This window comes from Patiria miniata, unplaced genomic scaffold, assembly GCF_015706575.1.
Source record: "Patiria miniata isolate m_02_andy unplaced genomic scaffold, ASM1570657v1 HiC_scaffold_18, whole genome shotgun sequence".
Lineage (NCBI taxonomy): Eukaryota > Metazoa > Echinodermata > Asteroidea > Valvatida > Asterinidae > Patiria > Patiria miniata.
The window spans coordinates 5,897,478-5,912,777 of record NW_024037056.1 but is presented as its reverse complement, the minus strand read 5'-3'; the positions used below and the strand labels follow the sequence as shown (position 1 = coordinate 5,912,777).

Here is a 15,300-nt window from a genome sequence, read left to right as displayed (position 1 = left end):
CTCAGTGACGTATGATCATATGATGGGTGGACAATCTTTGGCGGGAAGAGAAGTTTCAAGTCACGAATTTGAGTATGACAGTAGAGCCAGTCTATTTCTGAACATTGCGCAACAAGCTGCGTGCGTTTTGTTTTTTAAACTACATGTACAGGGAACCAGCCAAAAGTTGAATTCGATTCAATATTTAAATAGTGGAGACCTGCTAAAAGAACCACGAGTTCATTCGTAGTTGGGCACATGACCGAAATTTGTCAGGAACCGATTTACACCCCATGGAGATATACATACCTCCCCCCGTGGCGAAACAAAATATACAATTACTTCAAATTCAAAGATTTAATTTATTCTTTACAGACACATAGTACAAATTCAATTGATATAAAACAGCAAATTCTTGCTTTAAATATATATGTTTGATTGTGGTGTTGAGCACAGGACAGTTTCATTATTTATGACGAACATGACGTCACGCGTAGTGATATCGATTTAAAATGCATAAAAGGAAGCAATGCCGTGTTCTTTTCCTCTACCATTTTTACGCGGAGCGTTGTGTGTGCAGAACTCGTTCACACAACCTTTAAAAAAACGTTCCTTTGGAACACAAAAATACAAAAAAAAATTCAAAAAGTGAAAAATAAAACTTAAAAAAAAATACGTTCAACTGACTGCTTATTGCTACAGACGAGGAAACTACGAGATTTACATACTCCCCAGAATCTACGGCGAAACGTAAGTCACATCTGGAAAGTTTCGACATGATCATTCAATGATTGACACGCCTAGCCGGTCATGCCGGTAGCGATTGTATTTAATTCCAGGAACTTTTGTGAACATGTCGCAATCGGCCTAAGCTAACGTTTAGTTTCCTTCTTCCATGGTCAATGTAGCTTCTGTTTTGTCTCATTTGAGCACGATTAATGGGGATTCTTCTTTTCAAAATGTGATTTAGCGTGAAATAAAGAGTTTCGTGTGGAGTGATTTTTAATATCCCTCCTTTTTCTGCAGTGAGAGCATTTTCAGAGTGGCAGTCACATTATTGGCAGTCATTGGCATTGAGTGACACTGCACTGCCAGTGTGCCACTTCCAGCGTGTCCAGTGTTGGGTGTAGTGTAGGTTATGACGTGTTGTATTCAAATTACATTTTCATCTTGTAATTCTTAAACCTATTATTATTAATATTGTGGGTAGGCCTACACGTGTACTAGCTGGAGTTACCCAGCCCTGAGTTTTATCATTGGGTTGTCATCTAGGGCTGGAGCGCATTTTTCTCAAAACTTGTAGTATTTGCAAAAAAAATTTGGAAAATGTTCAATTTTGTCCCCGTTACACACTAATTGCAACTGCAACTCACCCCAAACTTGCCTGGAATAACCATTACACAGGTCCTTGAAGTAAAAAACGATCCACGATGAAGATTCAGCCTACAATTGCAGTGAAAACAGGAGGAATAACCGCTAACTTGACAACCTTGCTGGATTGGCCAGGACCGCTATTGGTTTGTGCACAAAAAAAATTGTGTACAATGAATGGCGGTCGATTAACAGGCACAGAGAGCGATCGCTGTCAACTACTCGTTTTGCCGGCTGCGCTGGCCGTTGGCGCATGACGTCACGCGGAAGCGTAACACCCGATGACTGTTTCATGCACTATTGGTTGCGGTTCCAGTACCAAAGCTGTGATGCGAGTGGTAAACCTTATACTAGTGCATGAAACAGTCATCGGGTGTTACGCTTCCGTGATAATCTAACCCCATGTGACCAATTTACTGGACTAGGCCTACCTCCGTTATTTATGAAGATAGTCCAGTAAATTGGCCACATTTATGGGGCTATCGATTATCCAGAACTGTCACACTGACTACTGTATAATCTAATTTTATACCGAATAAAATTGGCAATGAATCCTGCCTTCCATCTCAACATTTTCCCAAAATCTGTCCGTTTTGGGTACACATTTGAATTGTTCATGACCACTGACTCGAATTAAGAATAAGAAATCATTTGGAGAGAAAACTGGGAAAAAAACTGGAAGAAAACTAACTGGAATTTGGAAAGAAACATGACCAAAAAAGGACTAAAACCATGTTGATCGCAAGTGCCTTAACTGGAAATGATTGTCTTTTATCAATATTGTAACTAAAGTGATTCTACTCAATGGCAAATATGCAATTTTGTGGAATCTAGGACTACTTGTGATTTGCATTGAAAATATACATGATATTATAAACTGACATTGACGGAACTGAGTGAAAACATCAACGTAGGCCTATTTCAGTACTTGATTAAAACTGGGCATTGCTCTTCAAGTATTAAAGGGCAAATACAACATTTGCAAACATCAAGAAATGAAACTACCAAATTATTTTGAAATACCTTGCTGGACTGTTAGTGAATGACAGTCTAAAGCATCCTGTAAACTCATGGCACCTGGTATACTGTCATTTTCAGAGAAATTGGGTATTTTTGTATCAATTTCCAACGTTGGTCGGCCGACCAGCGTTGGAAAAAACTGGCTTTTTTTTCAAATACTGGCCCCAATTGACTATCGCATTTGTTTGCAATCGATTACACACTTATGAACGGGTACAAGCCAGCTAGACTGGTTCCCTGACCTTACAATTCCCCAATGTCTATAAACTGCTCCATTTCCTCTTGAATGGAGTAAGGGAACCAGACTACAGGAAATTGATTGTTTTTCTTGGTTTTTGTAGCATCTGCGAACCCAAAACCTAAAAAAAGTCAGTGTAACAATATTTGCTATATATTACCAACCCCCAAAATCCATCCATTTCTGAAAATTACAGCAAAAGCAAATGATGTATATTCCCTTTATGATCTACACTTTTTTTCCCTGAACATCCTTTTTACTGATCAATAATTCTTTCCTTTCAGCCAATACCTTGAATAAAAATGAATACTGCTACTGGTGCCAACTATCCCATGGGTTCCCTGTACGTCGGTGACCTGCATCCCGACGTGACCGAGTCCATGCTGTTTGAGAAGTTCTCCTCGGCCGGACCCATCTTGTCCATCCGTGTGTGTCGTGACATGATCACTCGTCGATCCTTGGGATACGCCTATGTCAACTTCCAACAGCCTGCCGACGGTACAGTGAAGTTAATTAACCCTAGCAGAACTCAACCCATCAAACCCCAACGGCATGTTTTGTTGGAATCTGTCGGGATGGGTACAGTACCCCTAAACTGACTTTTAACTGACCTAAACTGTCTTTTACATTGGGTTGGCACACCTCCAGGAAAAAAAGTCAGAAATATGTGTGCAGTTTCCCATATGGTGTTGAAATTTGCCAGGATTGGTATGGTTCCTAGTAAAAAAGGCTAGGGAGTTACGGTTAACCCAAACTTCCAAGGCATTTTTGCTACGATGTAACCTCAATCCTGCAATATCCTCCAACTGCCTCCGTGTAAAAATTGCTGCAGCCTCAATCCTCCAAAAATATCTGTTATTTCTTGAATGTGGTCCTTGGAGGGGTGACCGCTGCCTCAATCCTGCAAAATCCTCCAGCAATCACTGTCAATATGTTGAGGCAGAGCCAGTGACATCCTGGAGCAGTGCGAAGGATTTCAAGCGTAATCTAGGCCTAAATTTACGCACGGCTGAGCATAAACAACACATGGTCTGGCCTAAGATGTAAACACAGTGTATCCTTCAAAATCAGCCACACGTTTTTGCCATGTAGCCTCAATCCTGCAAAGTCCCCCATTTTGCAAAGATTATTATGAAGAATTTGGGACGGTTAGAGTTAAAGATGGGGCTTGCTATTATTACAACTTTAGACATGACCATCTGAAATTTCATTCGCTGTCTCTCTGAACCAAAGATTACGACAATTGAGCACGCTTGTTGCATCCTTTTTTTTATTTACAGCTGAGCGCGCTCTTGACACGATGAACTACGACACATTGAAGGGCAAACCAATCCGTATCATGTGGTCCCAGCGCGACCCGTCCCTGCGCCGCTCCGGCGTCGGCAACGTCTTCATCAAGAACTTGGACAAATCCATTGACAACAAGGCCATGTACGACACCTTCTCTGCCTTCGGAAATATCCTGTCTTGCAAGGTAGGCCAGTTTCATACTCGCAAAAACGCACAAGCACTGTGAGAAATGTACACAAACCAAACCAAAGATGGGCGGGGCTTATGCCCAAATTTGGAAGGGTCCATTGTGATGCCATACAGTGTACCAGAGAGAAGGGCCCATGCAATCTAATTTCCTTTAACCCTAACCCCCTAGACCTTTTTGCTGGGAACCATCCTCAATCCTCCAAATTTTTTTAATTTTTCAAAATTTTCAGAAAATTTTCAGACAGTCCTGCCTCAAAATGCATTCATCCTCAATCCTTCAAAATCCTTCTGATCCAAAAATGTTCAAATGAAGGGTACCCAGCCCCTCAATCCTTCAAAATCGTCAGACAGTCCTGCCTCAAAATACCATTCAGCCTCAATCCTCCAAAATCCTTTTCTGAACCAATACCATTCAGCCTTAATCCTCAAATGCTTTTCAGAAAAAATACCATTCAGCCTCAATCCTCCAAAATCCTTATTTAAAAAAAATACCATTCAGCCTCAATCCTCCAAAATCCTCCGAAACCACAATGAGGATTTTGGAGGATTGAGGAGGGTTAGGGTTAATACAGTCCCTGAAAATGCACATTTGTGTCCCATTGAACCTAATTTTCAATATATCAGAAGCTGGGTGCTATATTTGCCTTTTTTTTTTTGAAAATCGAAACTTTTTGCAAAAATAATCCCGTCCCGGAGTGGTTCATAAGTGTTGGTGTGATTTGCTTGTTTTAGGTTGCCTTGGGCGAGGACGGCTCCAAAGGCTACGGCTTCGTGCATTTTGAGACTGAAGACTCCGCACTGAAAGCCATCGGCAAAGTCTCTGGCATGTTGCTGAACGGCAGGAAAGTGTAAGTTGACAAAGCAGACTGACCTTTTTTTAACCCTAAATGTTCAAACCCTGTTGTCGGACATTAACCCTAGCCTCCTGAACTCCATCAAAACCCATCCCCCCCCCCCCCCCCCCCCCCATTTTGGTGGATTTTGGGGGACTTGGTCCTGCAGGCAAGGTTCGACTGAATATTGATGGAGTATGATGGACAAAATTGCAACAGTGGATTCTGTTGCATTGTGCAGTGAACCCAGTGCATACCAGCCTTGGCACCAAGCAGTGACCCTGCTAAATGCAACCAAATGCAACAGTGGATCCTGCTGTATTGTATTGCCTTGGCGCGATTAGCAGTTACCCTGCTAAATGCAACAAGATGCAACAAGCATGGGGACTCGAGTTGCCTGCTAAATGCAACAGTATGCAACAACTTGTTACTTTTGTTGGTTTCTGTTGCATTTAGCAGGGTAACATCAAGGAGTGAATACATGAACAGTGTGGTACATTGTCATACAAGTGCCAATGGTTAATACAAAAGTCAATTTTGTTCTTGTTTTCTATATTTGACAGGTACGTAGGACGATTCAAGTCCAAGAAAGAGCGTATGGCCCACCTCGGTGACCAGCGCAAGAAATTCACCAACGTGTACCTCAAGAACTTTGGCGACGAACTGGACGAGGACAAGATTAAAACCATGTGTGAAAAGTTCGGCCCGGTGACGTCAGTGAAAGTGATGGCTGATCCGACAGGACGCAGCAAGGGCTTCGGATTCGTCAGCTATGAAGATCACGGTGCAGCAGGAAAGGTGAGCGGTCGACCAACCGGACGCAATCTTATCAATAAGGCCTGTTTGTTTCATTCCAGATCCTGATCGAGATCATGTGATCCAGGGCCGTGCGAAAACGAATTCTTTAGGGCGCCCTCTGCATATGAACACATGAGACCAATTTCGTCTGCATCAGATTTTGTAGCAAGCAAGGCTATTTTTATGATAGCTATCCATAATTTGCAGAAAATGAACATCAGTCATGTTACCCCAACCCCCTAGGCCTGTTTTGCTAGGAACCATCCTCAATCCTCGAAATCCTCCAACATCTACATCCTCACCACTTGTTACCAAAACTACAGGGTGAGTAAAAAAAAACACCGAAACCCAAATGTCGGGACCATTGTTTTAGTGAAGTTCTGCATGTAGCACTTTCAAAATCTGGGATAAGAAAGCCCAATTCATAAGCTTTCTTTTAGTACAAGAATCATTCAAATCACTCGTGTACTTTCGAAGTTACGGAATTTTAAACACAACCACCATTTTATAGTTCTGTCCACAGATAAACAGATCTTTCAGCAAAACGAAAACAAATCACAATAGGGATGTGTGTGAATTGTTTCGTTTTCCTGAAAGAATGCACACCTTTTTTTGTGATCCGTGGGCAGAACTTTAAAACGGTGGTTGTGTTTAAAATTCCGCAACTCCAAAAGTACATGAGCGATTTGAATGATTCTTGTTCTAAAAGAAAGCTTATGACTTGAGCTTTCATATCCTAGATTGTGAAAGTGCTACATGCAGAACTTCACTAAAACAGAAGTCCAACATTTGGGTTTCACTTTTTTTTACTCGCCCTGTACATCCTCACCACTTGTTATTAAAAGGTATCGTGGAGAGGTGGTTAGGTTGGGTCCTGATCCTTGCATGGCTTGGGCATGAGGCCTATCGTCAAATGTTCACCGCAGTCTGCAAGGAAACGAAATGGGGAGATCTGTTAGGTAGTCTCTGGATCTCACGTTCCTGGTATTAACCCTAATGTTCCTGAATCCATCAAAATCCACACCCCTGTTTCGGCGGACTCAGGATACCTCCATATTGAAAAAGTAGGGGGACTTTGATGGATTCAGGACATGAAGCCTAGCGGTACTGCAGGATTTTAATGGATTCAGGATACCTCCATATTGAGCAGTTGGGGGACTTTAATGGATTCAGGATCTCAACAGATTTTCTTCCCGGCTAACTGGTGGATTCTGATGGACTCACTGGCCACCAGCATTTTTTTGCACGGCAAAATTGATGGATTTTGGCGGATTTAGGATACTTTCTAGTAAAAAGGCCCAAGGGGATAGGGTTAAGGATCCATTTTAATCAGAGTATGTTTCTAATAAGCTCCATTGTTGATCATCTTTTTTTCCAGTTTGTGGAGGAAATCAACGGCCAGGTCGTCAACGGAAGGACCTTGTTTGCTGGACGTGCCCAGAAAAAGAGCGAACGACAGCAAGAGCTCAAGGCTCGTTTTGAAGCGTTCAAGCAGGTTGGTTTCATGTGTACAGTAAGGCTGTATCGAGTGTGACCAGCTCCATCGAAATGAGAACAGTTTCCACAATCAGATCCTACACTTCGGGGCATTGATAGAATTTTGTCACTGATACAACAAGAGTAAGCGAATTGCTTGATTGTTACCCATTTATCGTTTGATACTCATGACCTTCCTATGTAAACATACATTTTGTGCCATGTTGTCCTTGCAGTCAAAATCAATCAAGTGACTGTTTTCAGCTGTTAAGAGCTCCCAGCCTACATAAAGCAGGATTGACTGGCTGTGACTGTTTACGTACCTTGATACAGCTATGCTTTGACTGTAGGTGATTGATAAGCCAGCTGTGCTTACCACTTGCCTGTTTTTATCTGTTGACTGAATATGACTGGTCACAGTGCTTGCTTGAAATATGATCTGAGTGTTGGTGACTAGCCTGTGTAAAAGGCACAGCGGGGGAAGAGGATTGATGTTTTGACTGTCTGTGACTGTTCAGGTAGCAGGAGGGTTAATGTTGTAGTTGTGATACTTGTAACCGATCGCAAGACCATCACAAGTCATAGACACGTGAATTAATTTGTGAAGTACTTGTGACTGGACTTGTGATCGTCACAAGTACCCTAACTACAACACTGATGCTCACTCTTACGACTGTTTGTGACATAGGAGCGTAGCAGCCGTTACCAAGGCGTCAACCTGTACATCAAGAACCTGGACGACGAGTTTGACGACGAGAGACTTCGCAAGGAGTTCACCAAGTTTGGCTCCATCACTAGCGCCAAGGTAAGAGCAGCTGGTCATGTTAACGTTCAGTGAATCTTTGGTGTTTACCTGAAGAACCTGATATCACTAAATAAAAGATCAACTCAAAGCTTTCCTGTGCCCAATTTCACGGCGCTGCTAAGCACGCGATTTTCTGCTAACCGAGCCTTCGTCTATTTCATGGAGACCGTAAGCATAATTACAGCAAAAGGCACGCTTACTTTCGGAGGAAAAATTTGCTTAACTTAGTGACGTAACAATAGAAATCTCCATGCACACCCGACCGTTAGCACGTCCATGCCGTGAAATAGTGCTTAAGGTTAGCAAATTTGTCTGCTATGCTAAGCACAACTTTTCTGCTAACTGTTAAGCAGCACCGTGCAACAAGGTCGTATCTTGACATCCATTGACTTTGTGTGTACATCCGGGTTATTTTGAGTTGAGATACGACCTTTTGATATTCTGAAACTCGCATTTCACATACGGCCAATTTTAGGAGATACAGCCTTGTTGCACGGACATGACGACATGAAAACAAAGCGTGACGTCATCAGTACAGACGTTTATTACAAACGGGCTGAGTTCGTCCTGGTATTTTTTGGCGTCACGTTCCTCAATTGTCTTTGTTTTGTTAGGTCATGATGGATGAGACAAACACCAGCAAAGGTTTTGGCTTCGTTTGTTTCTCGTCTCCCGAGGAGGCCACCAAGGCCGTGACGGAGATGAACGGCCGCATCATCGTGGCCAAGCCGCTGTACGTCGCCCTGGCGCAACGCAAGGAGGAACGCAAGGCACAGCTGTCCAACCAGATGATGCAACGTGTCTCCAGCGGCATTCGTGTGGTCAGTATTTAAATCATTAACCCATAATAATTATAATAATAATAATGATCTTTTACAAACATAATTATGCGCGTGATGTATTCACTTCGGTACTCCGGTATATTTTGGCGGATTCAGGATTTTTTCTAGTAAAAGTGCTCAAGGGGTTAGGGTTAAAATATTGACACTTTAATTTTGGCACAGTCGTGTGACAAAATGTTTGGATGTTTCTTTTGGCAAGACATTGTTCACAGGTGACATGGGCTGTTCTCTCATATCCAATTTCTGCCAACTGTTGAGTAAATTTTACCTACCTAATGCTTTGAGGTTAGACGTTAGTAGAATGCCATCGTCTGGTGGTAATTGTGTTTGACTCATGTACGGTGGTGCGTGGGTACAAACCCTGCCAGAAACATGGTGTGTGTGCCTTTGGGCAAGACACTTGACTACAATTGCCTCGCTCCACCCAGGAGTATGAATGGGTACCTGTGAGGGTTGAGGACCGATTGAGCGCTGATATCGACTGCCGCGTGGTCTCGTGGCCTGATGAAAGGGGGAATAAATGTAAAGCGCTTTGAGATTGTTGATACGATGGAAAGCGCTACATAAGCATTACAAATTTCATTATTAGGAACAGTACATGAGGTTGTCTCAGAGTTATCCTGAAAATTGCCTTGTGTGTGTAAGTCTGATAAGGTTCAGGTGGAGACCATCAAGTTCATCGGTTATATTTGACCGTGTCATTTCTGGTTGATTCCAACAGCCTCCCCAGCAAGTGGGTCAGGTGTTCCCCAACTACGGCAATTACTACACCCCGACCATCCCGCCGACCCAGCGGAGCATGTACACCGCCGGCCAGGTCGCCCACGTCCGCAACCCGCGCTGGCCGGCGCCTCAAGCCCGTCCCGGTGCCCCGTCGTTCCAGACCATGCCTGCTGGGGGTAGGCACCAGTTTGCCGGGAACCCGCGTGCTGCCGCCGCCGGGGCCACGCCCACGCGTCCTGTTCATCCTCGAGTGCCACTGCAGCCGGCTCCGTCTGCTCAACAACGCGTCACTGCCAGTAAGTTGATAGATATTGAAAGATGCTGTAATACTGCTAGTTTTGATAATCAAAATTGGCCCTAAACTTTATGTACCATTATATGTTCTATTCTCTGGCAGTCTAAGGGTTTACATTAACCTTAACCCCCATCGGGTATTCTTTAGGTACCCTGCTAAATGCAACAATATCCAACTCAACTCAAATGAGAACCCTGCTAAATGCAACAATCTGCAACAGTGGAATCTGTTGCATTGTGCAGTGAACTCAGAGAATACCAGCCTTGGCACTAATCAGTTACCCTGCTAAATGCAACCAACTGCAACAGTGGAATCCGTTGCATTGTGCAGTGAAGCCAGTGCATACCAGCCTTGGCACTAATCAGTTACCCTGCTAAATACAACCAACTGCAACAGTGGAATCCGTTGCATTGTGCAGTGAAGCCAGTGCATACCAGCCTTGGCACCAAGCAGTTACCCTGCTAAATGCAACCAACTGCAACAGTGGAATCCGTTGCATTGTGCAGTGAAGCCAGTGCATACCAGCCTTGGCACCAAGCAGTTACCCTGTTAAATGCAACCAACTGCAACAGTGGAATCCCTTGCATTGTGCAGTGAAGCCAGTGCATACCAGCCTTGGCACTAATCAGTTACCCTGCTAAATGCAACCAAATGCAACATTGGATTCTGTTGTATTGCCTTGGCACTATGAGCAGCTACCATGCTAAATGCAACAAAGCACAAGGACTTGAGTTGCCTGCTAAATGCAACAGTATGCAACAACTTTTTACCTTTGTTGCTTTAACCCTAACCTCCTAAGGGCTCTTTGGGGATCAAGGACCACATACCACAGAATACTACATGTGTTGTGCACACTTGTATGGCAAGAAATGCATACTACAGGATACTACTCAGTAGTATTTGGTAGCTTTAGGTGAGGTTAGGGTTAAAATATTTGAATGACATAAAACACGCAAGTTCACATCTGTAATCTTACTTTAGTTGTAAAGTTGCGGTGTTTTAATGTCAGAAGTAACTTTTGTAGGCAGCGGAGGTTCATAGTTCTCATCTTTTTAGCAGGCTAAAGCCCTTGACAGTTAAAAATACTTACTGCAAAACCTTCCATTGGCCATAACATCAATTACTGCTTGCAAATTTGATGTGACACGCTTTGCGTACAGCTTAGTTGCAGCTGGCATGGGTAAACTTGATTGACAAGTTTCAAATATTCAAATATTCGGTCAAATAAAGTTTCGAAGAATCAAAAACTTAATTATTAGGCGAAGTAAAAAAAAAACATGTTTCTCGTCCCCGCCCACTTCCTTTTTGGAGGCCGCCTGGATTTTTTTATTATTTTTTATTTTTGAAAAATGCAGTAAAAAAACACCGAATAAGTCCACAAATTCATCGGAAAATAAAGTGTAGACCGATACAAGTCTAAATGACACTGTAAATATGTTCAGTTCTCTTGTCCAACTTATCTTTCATTTTAAAAGTGTCTTTGAACAGTGGAAACACCAACAATTGCAGGAAATTTTTGAATGGCGGCCATCTTGAAAAAAATAAAAAGCCCCGCTTCCTCCTTTTTTTCGAAAACCCAGACGAGAAACATGGGTTTTTTTTTATTCGGCCTTAGAAAAATTTGACAGCCCTGTTACAAAAGTTGAACCTGTGTTTGGTTGGATCTTGTAGATATCGCAGCCCAGAACCCTCAAGCGATGCGTATCGGCGCTAACATGCCCGTCCCAGCTGGTGTCCAGCCGAGAGCCATGAAGTACGTCCCAGCAGCTGCAGGTGCTCGCAACCCTCAGCTGGTCCCAGCCATGCCTAATGCCGCTCAACAGGTAAGCAAGATAATTAAACGTGGGGGGAGCTAATGTCCTTACTAGCAGCAGAAGCTGAATTGTTAAGGACACAGCTACAACGTGGTTGAGCCGAAGGCATGTAACGGCACCTTAGGCAGCTGCCATTAAACTCGTATCTTAAAGCTACAGTCCATCATTTCCAGCTATCCAAAAAGTAACTGCCGAATTATTGGGGACTAAACTCCCTGTGAAATTATTCTTTCTGACAAGCTGTCATTTTGAAGAAATCGGCGAAAGAAGGCCTTTCCAATGGTGCGTCTAAAGACGCACCGTTGGAAATTTCCGTTTCTTTTTTTTTTATTCGGCAAAGCGCTCGTGACGCACACGCGTGCCCATTTGCTATAATTCGTCGGATCGGTAAACGACATCGCGTAGCTGCAATCGGCTCAGTGAGAACGTGTCTCAGACGCTGAATTCAGGCCCAATTGAAAACATGATTCAGCAACTTTTTATTTGAAATCACGATCCTAGAATGCTGTTTTTCTCGGAATATACAGCTGAAGCCGAGCAGAAACTTCATTCGGTTAGTTGTGCAGCACCCTTCTTTAGATTTTGAGCGCGTTTGTTGCTTCAGACCAACAAAATGCACAAATTACAAATGATGGACTGTACCTTTAACCACAGAGCACATACAGATCGAAAGTGTTGATTTTGGTTGAGAGAGGTAAGCCGGAGGATAAAGCCTCATGGCACAGGAGAGAATCAACGAACAACTCTACTCACTTTCACTCGGGAGGTAACACACCGAGTATACAGTGTTTATACATCGGTGAAGGGCAATACCTAATTTGATTTACATCACCCGACGCAAAATTCCATTTTATGAACAACTCTACCCACTTATGACCCGAGCTGAGAATCAAACCCGCGCTACAGCGGTGAGAGGCAAGCACTTTATGCACTGTACCACCCATGCCACCCATGCTGTGATTGTGAAGAAAAGTAAAAAAAAAAAAAAAAGTTGTCTGTGTTTTCTCCCACCTCTTCAACTGAACGTTTCTTCAGTATTTTCCTTTTGCAGGTTTTCTGAAAATTTGTGAGCTAAGATCCCTGGGCGCTTTTGAGGAATCCGTGGTTTCATTACCAGAAATAAAACAACAGTGAACAAAAATAATTCGTTAGTCTTTTTGTTTGGTCACTCTCAGGCCGTGCCCCAACAGGCCATCGAGGTGTCCGGCCAGGAGCCTCTGACCCCCAGCATGTTGGCCTCCGCCACCCCGCAGCAACAGAAGCAGATGTTGGGAGAGCGTCTCTTCCCCTTGATCCAACGCAGCCACGGCGAGCTGGCCGGTAAGATCACCGGTATGCTGCTGGAGATAGACAACTCGGAGTTGCTGCATATGCTGGAGTCCTACGAACTCCTCAAAGCCAAGGTGAGAACTATTTGCCATATTTTAGACACATCCAGAGGAACCAAATATTCCAGTTCTCCTCTTGTTAACATCATGCGTTCCTTGCGAACCGGGCAGACTGAGTATACGCTTCAGTTTATGGGCCACATGCAAAAGTACCCCCTCAACAGTTCACAAAGGGAGAGTTCGTGGAGACCACTGGGGGACATTTGGGCGATTCACAATGCAGTGCGCCACCAAGAGTTTGCCATAGAGAGTTAATTTTCCCAGTGCGTTGTGGGAGATGGTCGACAAATTCGCAGCGCGGGACATTTGAAATTGTTCGTTTTTCCAGTCGGTAGTTTTTTAAGCATATGATTCGAGTATTTGTTTGCCCTTTTCTTTTCATCAATATGGTGTTTTTTTGTAAGGCAGCAGAACGCTATGCCCCAGTTTATAACATATAAGCTCAAGTTGTCTGCTGACACTCATTCAAATGGGCCGTATTTTGTCGACCGTAAACTTGAATAAAAATGGACTCTCCATGGCAAACTCTTGGTGACGCACTGCATTGTGAATCATCCGAATTGCCGATGGCACCCGACGCTCATGTGAAGATGTTATGAGTTCTCGCTCGAACCTGTACGCACAGGAGAATGCCTAAACATTTAGGGAATCCTTAAAAGGGCGAGAATCCTCAATCCTTAATTGAACGAGAATCCTTAAATGGGCGCGAGTCCTTAAATGGGCGAAAATCCTTAAATGGCAAAGAATCCTTAAATGGGCGAGAGTCCTTAAACGGGTGAGAATCCTTAAACTGACGAGAATCCTCAAGTGGGCGAGAACCCTTAAATGGACGAGAATCCTTAAATGGGTGAGAATCCTTAAGTGGGTAAGAATCCTTAAATGGGCGAGAATCCTTAAATAGACCAGAATCCTTAAATGGGCACTTTGATAGGTTTGATATTTTGTATTTCCAGGTGGATGAAGCTGTGAACGTTCTGAAGGCCCACCAGGCTAAGGAAGGACCCGCCAAGCAAACCATTGCTCAACAGCAGTAAAGACGGGCAGGAAGTCCAGGTACCAGACATCGGGCAGTTTCCCGTCGTCTGTAGCACTAATAAAAGCAGCCAAGAAAACTCCAATATAAAAACACAAAAAAATACACAAAAAAATTGTAAAATGAATGGGAAAATATGAGAGAAAGACAGTTAAGGACAAAAAATAATAGGTCATGTTGTGAACACTTTATATTAAAGCAGCGAAAGGAGGAACAAAACTTTTTTAAAAATCTGAGAAAAAAAAATACATAAAAACAGCAAAATGAAAATTAAGCGGATGGGATAATGGTTGGGAGTTTGTCATCAAGCGTTCTACGCAGAAAGTAAAAGACCAAAAAAAATAGGTACGAACTGAAACCAATTGAAGCTAAAGTATGCCATTGTAAATGGCGTTTATCATAAAAGGAAAAATACAAATAAAAAAAAGGAAAAGATAAAAAATGACAAAAACTTTTAAAAAAAAAAATCTGCAAACTTCAGAATTCAAAACTTCCCATGTCTTTTGTTTTCATGTTTAGCGTTGATCATTTAGCTTAGTTAGGCTTATTCGTTTATTGTACAATTTTAAAATTAGATAAAATGTCCTTGTTTTCAATTCTTTTTATGTTTAATGTGTATCGGTTCTGGGTACGTATTTCTGCTTAGGTCAAATGCTACATGCATGTAGATACCTCGCTTTTCAATCCAGTGGCCAAAAAAAAAACATCATTTACACATTACAAAATCTGGACTCGCCAACTTGGGGCACCATTGTTTCGGCCAAAACACTTTGGCAAAATTGCTTCAAAATAACAAACTGGCGTTTCAAGCGTTGTGCTCCAAGATTCATGCATATCACAGACGTGTTTTTAACAAGCATCAACTTCTACTCAAAAAACCTTCTATTTAATTTCTCATTTTAGTTTGTTCTGTTCCGTGTTTTTCAGTTTAAAAACCCCACAATTTGATCCATAACAGCTACGTCGATGCTACAGCATAGCTTACCAAAATTGAGTCCCAACTTAAAAAATGTTTAGTTTTAATTATTCCCGCTGTTGTTTGTGTTTTGTTTCTGATTATGGTGTAGTTTTAATTTCCGAAAAAAGCTTGTCAATAAAAAAATAAGTTTTGAGTTCAATTTCTTGGTTTTTGGATCGTGTTTTGATTTTGTATTCTTGATGCCATTGGTTAGTCTGAGTATCACCTGTTATCCACGGAGCCAATCT

At 42.6% G+C, this 15,300-nt stretch overlaps 1 protein-coding gene across 1 annotated transcript; it reads left to right on the top strand.

The window, feature by feature from the left end:
* The first annotated feature begins 509 nt into the window (after nucleotides 1-509).
* Nucleotides 510-15,212, top strand: LOC119724403 (polyadenylate-binding protein 4-like). Its single transcript, XM_038195444.1, has 12 exons — nucleotides 510-729; nucleotides 2,893-3,106; nucleotides 3,889-4,082; nucleotides 4,820-4,935; nucleotides 5,484-5,718; nucleotides 7,097-7,213; nucleotides 7,883-7,999; nucleotides 8,614-8,820; nucleotides 9,563-9,860; nucleotides 11,531-11,682; nucleotides 12,849-13,076; nucleotides 14,015-15,212. The coding sequence occupies exons 2-12, from the start codon at nucleotides 2,911-2,913 to the stop codon at nucleotides 14,093-14,095; spliced, it is 1,941 nt and encodes a 646-aa protein (XP_038051372.1). The 5' UTR covers nucleotides 510-729; nucleotides 2,893-2,910; the 3' UTR covers nucleotides 14,096-15,212.
* Nucleotides 15,213-15,300: the final 88 nt, after the last annotated feature.